We start from the raw sequence: 10,116 nt of genomic DNA on the forward strand, positions 1-10,116 counted from the left end.
TAATAACTATTATTACTCTATTTTAAATTGTTAAAATGATTAGTTAGTTACCTAATGTTGCCTTGCCTAGCAAGCAGATGTTAGGTGCCATCATGGTCCTGAGGTTGGGAATCCGGGTCATGACACTTGATGTGTGGACAAGACTAGGATAACTCTCTTCCCGAGGTATATAGTGAGACACAACTTCTATTTCATGGTAACTATCATGTTATTTCAGATTTTTGTTAGTGAGAATTCCCAAGTGCTGTTTTATTCTTTGGTATATAGACTCCGTAGATAATAATTTTGAGATATAATAGTGAGGTTGTAACATACATGAAAGATAATTATTTTATTTTACTTTATTACTTTTATGAAATGCTTTATGTATGATTATGGATATAAAAAATATTTCATAATTGGATTTAAAAATATATACGATTTTCAAATGGCTTTCGCGTTTAATTGGGCTTCAATGCATATGGTGGGGCGGATGATATGGGTTAATTCTCTCGGATCGTGTAATGTATCGATTACGTAGATTTGGGCCGTGACACTCCAAATCCAATTAGTTTCGTACCTTAATACTCCAAGAAATAAAAAAAGTGTTATAAGAAAATTAAATTATGGTGGATGTCTATTCTTCTCCATTATCTCCATAATTTCCAATACTCTAATACTTATGGAGTTATGGTTGTAACTCCATAACTTCCTCTATGATCTTCCTCTCACATGCTTAATGACATATTTAATGACATTTTTTTTCTTCACTTTTCATGCCTATATAAAGGCCTTGTAATAGATAGGAAAATACACACAATTGAAGAAGAAATAAGAATCTCTCTTCCTCTCTTTCTCTCTATATCTCTTAGTTTTTTTTTTTTGGTTGCCCACCCGGTGTCCGGTTCCCGCATTGGAGCCCGACTATATCCGGATTTGCGCTGCGTATGGCCCCTATCGAGGGGAAGCGCTCCCGCTAAGGATTTTTCCATACCCAAGTCTCGATTTGTTTTCCTTGTTCTATATTGTTAGTTATATTTTATAACAAATAGGATAATATTCTGGTAATACTCTAATAGATAACATTCTTTCTTCTAAATACAATTTCAAAAAGGCAAACTATTCAAAGAGAGAGAGAATAGTGTTTTTGAGCTTCTGTTTATGAGCTTGAGGCTTCAAATTATATCCCGCAACACTGCAGGGGTATTTGTATAACCGCTCTCAAAATAATAGTTAAAAAAATATATAATTTTATATATTTTTTGTATATATGTTATATACAAAAATTATACAATTTTTATACACTTTTTCAGCTACCGAATGCAAATAGTTTCTGACGCATGCTAAAAATGATAATACCCCAATTTCAAGATACTCTTCTACTTTCAAGACCAAAAAAATGTTGTTCAACTAAAATAAGCTAAAAGGATTAAAAGCAAAAGAACTGTAGTCATTTCTTTGTAAGATGAAGTCACTGTTATAAGCTTCAACTCATCAAGTATGACGCAGCTCTAATGAAGAACCTCTTACAGGAAAAAAAAGAAAATAACAAAAAGAAAAGAATTTCCCAAACAGAAACCTCAGACATAAGTGTTCTACTTTACATGCGAGAATTACTCCCAAACCATAACTTTGTAATCGCTGTGAGGTCCATACATGTCATGTTCTCATTGGATATACGATGACATGTTAATCTACAAACATTCTAAAACACATAAGAAGTTGATCCTCATATTGTGGATGCAAAACTGACTGCTGCTAAAGTAGGATTTTAAATCTATAAAACAGGGGGGACTTCTCTAGCAGGCAAGTTTTTCTCCGTATGGCCAAATTAATCAAGCTCCTTTTTTCTTTTGATCTTTGGCTTGTTTAACATCCTTTGTAAGCATTCTTGGAGCTATAGCCATAGCCATTAGCTCCTGGAAAAGCAACTTGCATGCATATGGAATGTGGACCTGCACCAACAGAGCCAATCTTGAGTTTTAAGACCACAGAAAAGACTTACTATTTTACATGTGACGTGTAAACAATAAAGAGCATCCGCCAGAAAAATGTATGTGATGCCAGTGTATGTGATTGTATGGGGTGCAAAACCAGCCACGGAAAGAAAATATTTACCTGGACAATATCAGTCTTGTTCTTGCAGCCTCTGCATTCAAAAGAATTCTTCTTGAGGTTTGCAATAGCAATCAGCCCACATCGCTCACAAACATGAACTCTATATGCATCACTTTGGTCAAATAACCGCTCTTTGAGAAAATGAGCAGCACCGTGAGCAATCATACAATCTCGCTCCATTTCCCCGAAACGAAGACCACCATCACGTGACCGACCTTCCGCAGGCTGCCTTGTGAGGATTTGCACAGGGCCTCTGCCTCTAGAATGAATCTTGTCATCAACCATGTGCTTCAGTCGCTGGTAGTACGTGGGACCAAGGAATATCATTGCACTAAGCCGCCGCCCAGTGTGACCATTATACATAGTCTCAAAACCACGCATCTGGTATCCACATTTATGCAAAGCTTTGCTGATGTTATCCACAGTAACATCTGTAAAGGGAGTGGCATCCCCTTCTTTTCCCATGTGTGCGGCAACCTTTCCCATAATACACTCAATCAGCTGACCGATAGTCATTCGAGAAGGAATAGCATGAGGATTCACAATGATATCAGGAGTAATGCCTTCCACAGTCCATGGCATATCTTCTTGTGTATACGTCATGCCAACTGTTCCCTTCTGACCATGCCTACTGCTAAACTTGTCCCCAATTTGAGGAATGCGGACTGATCTAACCCTTACTTTAACAAATCTGAGCCCGTCAGCATTTGTTGTTAATAGAACCTGATCTACCATTCCAGTTTCACTATGGCGGAGACTGGTACTGTGATCTTTCCTTGTATAGCGAGAGGCTTGCCCTTGTGCATCATCTTGAGAAATGGGGGTTGTCTTCCCAATGATTACATCCTCACCAGAAACTCTAGTTCCTGGAGGGGCAAGACCATCATCATCCAACTTATCATAAGAACCATGCCGCATACCCATAGTAGAAGCTCTATCAGGACGCCCAAAGTCCTCCTTGACCAATGTCCCCATCTTCTTTTCCTCATCCCTGTATGAGCGGAAAAATAGTGATCGGAAAAATCCACGATCAATCGATGACTGATTCATAATGACAGAATCCTCCTGATTGTATCCAGAATAGCAGGAAATGGCAACAATTGCATTGATGCCCGCAGGCAGTTGCCTGAAATGCAAGTGTTCCATGGCCCGTGTTGTGACAAGAGGCTTCTGAGGATAATAAAGCACATAGGCCAATGTGTCCTGCCAGAAGAAAAAAAATTGTCACCTTGACGGATTGAAAACAAAAGCCTCTCAAATGTTATGGAGAGAAATAAGTAGGCTCCCTACCATCCGAAATTGGTAGTTGGTAACATAAATCCCCATGGCTTGCTTACCCATAGCTGACTGATAAGTATTACGGGGAGACTGATAAAAAAACAAATAAACACAGAAGATTAGTAGATCAGAAACAACTTGACAAGAGAAGTCACAACCAAAACATAACTCACCTGATTATGATCAGGAAACGGAATAATTGATGCACAAACACCCAATATTAGCGACGGGTGAATCTCACAGTGGGTATAGGTATCAGAATAAGCTTCCTCAGGATTAAGGCGTGCTTGCACAAGATCCTAGAAACATTAACATCAGCATTTCAGCATCTCATTATAAATCAGAAAGGGTTAAAATAGCAAGACCTCTGCTGACCACTCACATTTATAGTCATGCTAATCATTGTTGTTTCTTCTTCTTCAGTGTCAATGTACTCGATGTATCCCTTAGCCACCAGATCATGCCAGCCACCCTCTTCAGGTGACTCCTGAAAAAAGAATACTGAATATGTAAGTAACTGAAGCAAAGGGAAGTTCAAACTTCCAAGCAACCATGAGTTTGACCAAAGCGATAAGGGGAGGGGGGGGGGGGGGGTAGCATACCCGTTGTTGCAATGTTTGAATATCCTTCTTCTTGATCAGCAGCCTTTGCTTTTCCACAATAAATAATGGACGACTGCACCTCCCATAGTCGGTATAAATTCGAAGTTCTTTCAAACGGATATCACGAACTACCCCGACCTCAGTATTGACATCAACCTGCATAAAACAGAAATAAAGGCACTTATGCCAAATAACCAAAGCAAATGCAGAATCTCCCGTTTCAAGTGATAATATATAGGAGGCCAAGAGTGTTTAAGAGGGTGCCTAAAGGTTGAGACCAGAGAACTTAGTAGGAACCACTAGACAATATCAGTTTGTAAGCCAGAATAAAGGTGCAGTACTGTACTTCCAACTCAATATCCATATGTTTACAATGGTTGGATAAGAGCATGGCTGTAATATATAGCAAATCAAAGATATATAGAACTGACATCACATAGCTGTTTTTCCAGATTACTATGTAATAATATGGCTTTTACCATCCTCCAATATATGCTTCAGATGGACAAGTAACATCATCCACTCAAAGTTAGTGTAGTTTGTTTCTTACCCTTCTCCTAAGTCGTCTCAGTGTTCTCACCAACATGTCAGGATCGCGATGAATTCCCACCCAGGTACCATTGACAAAGATCTTTGTAGCCTGTGGAATAACGGCAGGAGAAATTTCCTAGATTTACAGAAAAGCAATGGTGAGCCGAGGAAGACCATATCATCATCACACTTAATAGAGTAAAGAAAATACAGAATAATTAAGCAGACCCACAAACATCCCGACACACTGAGATTTACTCACCTCAAAGTTCTCAGTACCCCACTCTTCCAAAAACTCCAGAATTGGATATGCCGCTGAACCAACTGTTATATAAACCATTAAGGCTAAATTCTTCACCAGCCCACATGCCTGATCAGATGACAAGTAGAACATGAAGTGATGAATCAGTCTCCGAAGAATCTCATTCCTGTTTGCATTCTATGGGTTTTATTAGAGGGATGGGAGAAGGGGAGGGCCTGATCCAGCCACATCCTGGTATAGCAGAAGCTCCACAAGAGAGCAGTCACTTACTTGACCTTCTGGAGTTTCTGCAGGACACATCATTCCCCATTGTGAATTATGCAATTGCCTTGGTTTGGCCAGTTTCCCTGGTAAACAAACACAGCAAAACCTAAATAACAAAGGAAAAAAAAGGAAACAGAACTAGTAATAACTAACGACCAACTAGTTCTACATTTGCTTTGGTGTTCTCTGAAAGATTAACTGGTGTGATATAGCCAACCCCAACTAGTTTGAGATTAGGGCAGATGATTGATTATGAGGGAAGCAAACTACATCAAGATACTATCAAAAAGTAGAATCACATATATCGTAAACAAAATGGCGATATAGAAGAAAAATCAATCACCTTCTCGTCCTATTGGGGAGTTCAACCTTCGCAAGTGAGACAAAGTAGAAGCATAAGTCAGACGATTCAACACCTGGAACATATCGACAAACAGTATTATTAATCCGAGGAAGAAGATTAATCAATACTGTCGTCAACTGATTAAATAGCTATCTGACCTGTGAAACACCAGCTCTTGTACCCGCTGCATTAGCTTGCCCCCAGTTTCCGGTAGCAAGAGAGTATTTCAGCCCACTGGTAATGGTTTTAGCTTTGATTGCAAATTGAAGGTTTACATCTTTTCCGTTGTCAACACACTGAAGGACACACAAACAATAAGAACAGTCGGCACAAACAAAATATTCAGCCAATGACGCCATAAAGAGAAGGTCTGTGCGTTTACCTTCTGAACATAGGCTCTAACATCCCTCGTCAACTTTCTAAAAAGCTGCATTGACAGCCGGAACCCAAGAAACAAAGATCAGAAATGATGTGTACAACAGTGTAAAACAAATGCTAATATAACGACAAACCTACCATTCGAAACAGGCCACCAAGCAAAGGACCAGCAAGATCCAGTCTCTTATTTCCATAGTGATCCCTATCATCCTCAGCCCTTCGGCCAAGTGCACATAACAGAAGCCGGTGGATGATATACCTGAGATGAGTAGTTTCAAAATCCTGAGAGACACGTCCACCACTAACTAAAATTGGGGGGGGGGGGGGTAAAAGGAACTAACGCATCATTTCTTCAAAAACATGGTTTCACAAAAAGAGGACGCCCTACCCAAAATAATAAGCTTTCTTTGTTTCACAATACTCTCCAATCCCAACATGAGGAAGCATTTCTTTCTGAAGAATCTCTTTGGCATACCTGCAAAACATTGATTGAGAGCATTTATTCACATGCTTCAAAAAGTCACAGGAACAACATGTTTAGGCAACTTCAATACACTTACTTTATCCTCTTTTCCCTTGTAACACCAACTGTAGCCCCTCTCTTCCCGATGTAGTCAAGAGCAACCTAACACAATCACATAATTAAAGAATGAACTCAAAGACGATAGCAGCAGCGAACAACAATACACTGAATCGAGATAGCACTTTGTCAAATAAGCTTCCAATTTTAGCAACATCATCAAAGAAAAGAAAGAGCTTGGGAGGTTAATTAAAAGAACCACAAGAACCAAAAAGTACCTGTTGGTTTTGTATAACAAAAGCTTCTTCCAAAGAAGGACGCAACAACTCCATCATTTGAGTATCATTGAAATCATAACAAATATGTTCCAATATATCCTTATCAGCCACAAAACCTAGAGCTCGAAACACGATAATGATAGGGATCTCTGTCCGGATATATGGAAGTGTCGCCCGAATGTATTGGCCAGAGGAACCCTGCAGTATAAAAAGCAATGGAGAACAATTATAAGTTTCACGAATTGAAACAAACAACAATTAAAGAAGAATGAAATTGCTCCCTACGGCAGTGGACATTACCCCTTTTGCGCTAGTTCTTGAGAGCATCCGCACAAACATGGTACTCGGCGGGCGGTTTTGAGATTCTGCCATTGACCTGACTTCCGCAACGAACGCATACTTGTTGGGTTGCCTCTTCTTAAATACATACACATGGTTGGTGCTCATCTTCTCCTGAGCAATTAGGACCTTTTCACTTCCATTGATAATGAAGTACCCACCTTGATCTAATGGACATTCTCCAAGCTCTGTTAGATCTTTCTCTGAATTTTGATATAATGTGCAGTAACTTGACCGAAGCATTATAGGAACCTGTAAGTGAAGATGAAACAAGTTTGATCATCAATAACAATTATAACAAACCTCTTATCATACTTACCAAATATGCTCCAAGGCTACAGTATATTCACCTTTCCGATGAAGACTTTTGTGAAGTCCTGAGTTTCAGTAACTTCTTCACCATCATGCCCTTTCTTGATGACTCTCTTTGTAACATCCACATACAGTGGTGCAGAGTATGTCAGATTCCTCAACCTTGCAGCCTTTGGAAACAAGGTAGCAGTTTCGCCATCTGACTCTGTCATCATTGGCTTACTCAAATAAATCTGGCCAAAGTTGATTTTGTATATTGTCTGCACAAAACAATGATGAATAAGGTCAAACTTTAGACTTTGTATAAAACCTTGGCATAGAAGATAGAAAAGTTTTATGCATGATTGGACATACTTATTTGCTTACTAGCACAGGATACATCGCATTTCAGAACATCCCTACGAAGTGTTTGTAGAATAGAATTTAACCGGGGTAAAATGGATTATTTATCCCCCCCTAAAACGTAACATAACAGATATTCCATCTCGGGCAATTTGCACGTCACCTTTTCGCTACTTATGCAACGTTCCAATGGATTTCAGCAAAAAGCACAAACATAAACAATGTTTAACATGACTTCTCCTGCCAAATGCCAACAATAACTACACTTCCTTTTTTTATTTTGATGAAGTACACTAACTACACATTTTATGTTGAAGGCCCAAAGCCCAGCAACAACCGAATAAGAAGTTATAGCTACTCTCAGATTCTCTAAAACCAAGCAAGTGTCATACAGAAAAACGGCTAACTCTCATTAATCAATTAAAATTTGAATGCTTAAAGTTCCTGAATAGGATTCTTCATTACAGTGATAACCATAAAGCTCCTGAATATGGTCCTTTCTCCTGGGACACTGATAACCATAAAACTTACAGTATTTAGCTGTCCTTCAATTTTTGACCACACAGAAAATTGAACAAGATGCTATAAACATTTTCCTTTAAACCTTAAGTTTTCAGTGTAACCTTACTTCTTGCCACCCCGCCCCACCTCCTGAATGGAGGAAAGAAAATGACCACCCAATTTCAATATGATGCACCAGCACTGAGCTGCATTGCCCTCAAACCAGCACATAACTCAACTTGAAACTCGAACAGTTGTCATTAAATTCAGCTCCACTGTGCCGACTTAGTGCAAATCTAAATTACCTCATATAAATGAGACCAAGTAAAGATTTCTAGCATATCCAAAGGAACTATGCTCTACATTAACTCAATAATTAAGATATTCCCACCTACCAATACCATCAATGTATGACCATGCCTCCCTCGCAGTCTCAAATAAAACTACCCAATGCAAGTAACAACAGCATAAACGCTCCAAATTCAATATTAAGTTAAACTGCACTTTGCTACAACTAGCCCTCACTAACACAAAATCACAAGTAGTTCAAATTTAATATCCACGGTCAACCTGATAAAGACTGACTTTAAACTTCCTGCAAAAGTAAGTGTTGTTCTAGTTGCAACTTGTTACATCAATCCCCTAAGAACCCTAATGCCTTATTGAGCTGAACCAACACTCTCATAATAATCCAATAAAATAGCAGTAGTTGCAATACTCTCATAATTCATGTTTTTTTTATTCAATTTAGGGCTCAGTTAGTTCACAAGGTACTTATTCCTCCAAGCAAACCCTAAAAAAACCCTAATGCCAAATTGAAGTCCAAATTTCAAATAACAATTAATTCGAAGTTCCAACGGACCTCAGCAAAGTCAGATTGGTGACCAGGGTTATGCTGGGATTCGGGTCGGATCTCAATATCAGCAGATTCATCGACAATTTCTTGCATAGTGTTCTGAATAAACTCATCAAACGAATCCAGTTGCTGTCGGACAAGCCCCTTCTCTTCGAAGTAAGCACTGATTACAGCCCAAGCATCCTCTTGGGTTATTTCCTCTTCATCATCATCATTATTGTATTGTTGTTCGTACTCTTCTTCCATATCCATATTGATTCAACAAAATTAAATTTGAGTTTCTTTTTTCTTTTACAGTTCAAATGGATTGATTCAAAAACACAAGATAATTGGCGCCCTGATCTTTTTTTTTTTTTTTTTAAGTGTTGTTAGTAGGTATAAGTGTTGTTAGTAGGTATTTGGATCAGAGAGTGGTTTACTTNGATCAGAGAGTGGTTTACTTGGGTGAGTCCAAAGGGGGAAGAGAGGAGAAGAGGGAAAAGGAGCAAAGGCAAGAGAATGAAGAATGAGCGGAAGAATGGGGTTTTATATTTACTTTTGGTCCTTTGGAGGAGAAATAGGTCAAAACCGTCATAAGGGAGGCGGTTTTTTTCCTTTTTATTTTTTATTTTTGTTTGCGGTAAAACCAAAATCTGATAGGATTATAATTAGGAAAGGCAATAAGATTCAAGAAAAAGAAAAAGAAATTGTGCACTCTTTTTATTTCAATTAAAGAAAGAACTTAGACCAAACAAGTTTATGAATTAAGCAATTAAATTGAAGTTCCTAAATGACTTGATATTCCTTTGATATCGAGGATAAGGATAATAACTTTAGGATAAAATATTAAATAGATTATTTACCAATTATTTTGTTCTACTTTTATGATGTTGCGTTAGTATAAGAGATATTGTTATTATATGTAACAATGTTATTTCCGGGAGACCCTCGGCCCAGGGACAATTAGATCCGTAACAACATCAAACCTGAAAAATAGTAGCAGCATCGTAAAAAGACAGCAAATAAATAGAAAGGCCAAAATGTGAAAGACATCAAAAATGTGAAACATAACAAAAACCTCTAGCACACCTAGACAAAATATTATCAGACTAGCTGGCACAACGAGGAGAAATGCTCGACTATCCCTAACCTACAACCCTAATGCTTGACCTCCACACCTTCCTATCAAGGGCCATGTCCTCGGAAATCTGAAGTCGTGCCATGTCATCACCTC

At 38.5% G+C, this 10,116-nt stretch overlaps 1 protein-coding gene across 1 annotated transcript; it reads right to left on the reverse strand.

Annotated features, from left to right (window-relative positions):
- Positions 1,368-9,276, reverse strand: LOC109243650 (DNA-directed RNA polymerase II subunit RPB2). Its single transcript, XM_019410615.1, has 19 exons — positions 8,910-9,276; positions 7,243-7,464; positions 6,854-7,144; positions 6,554-6,751; positions 6,316-6,380; positions 6,144-6,230; positions 5,894-6,014; positions 5,760-5,804; positions 5,536-5,673; positions 5,378-5,450; positions 5,041-5,117; positions 4,771-4,878; positions 4,528-4,644; positions 3,978-4,133; positions 3,758-3,862; positions 3,549-3,674; positions 3,388-3,465; positions 2,098-3,300; positions 1,368-1,934 (listed from the first exon to the last, which is right to left on the reverse strand). Exons 1-19 carry the CDS (start codon positions 9,153-9,155, stop codon positions 1,815-1,817), a joined length of 3,576 nt encoding a protein of 1,191 aa, XP_019266160.1. The 5' UTR covers positions 9,156-9,276; the 3' UTR covers positions 1,368-1,814.

The sequence above is a fragment of the Nicotiana attenuata genome, chromosome 2 (assembly GCF_001879085.1).
Source record: "Nicotiana attenuata strain UT chromosome 2, NIATTr2, whole genome shotgun sequence".
Lineage (NCBI taxonomy): Eukaryota > Viridiplantae > Streptophyta > Magnoliopsida > Solanales > Solanaceae > Nicotiana > Nicotiana attenuata.

What these genes read in the sequence shown, in the direction of transcription:
- LOC109243650 (XM_019410615.1), bottom strand. Translation starts at nt 9,155, where the DNA reads ATGGATATGGAAGAAGAGTACGAACAACAATACAATAATGATGATGAT. An exon ending in TTGGTGGCCTGTTTCGAATG is followed by an intron (nt 5,805 to 5,893) that starts GTAGGTTTGTCG and finishes CTGTCAATGCAG; the next exon opens with CTTTTTAGAAAGTTGACGAG. An exon ending in CTCCCCAATAGGACGAGAAG is followed by an intron (nt 5,118 to 5,377) that starts GTGATTGATTTT and finishes TTTGTTTACCAG; the next exon opens with GGAAACTGGCCAAACCAAGG.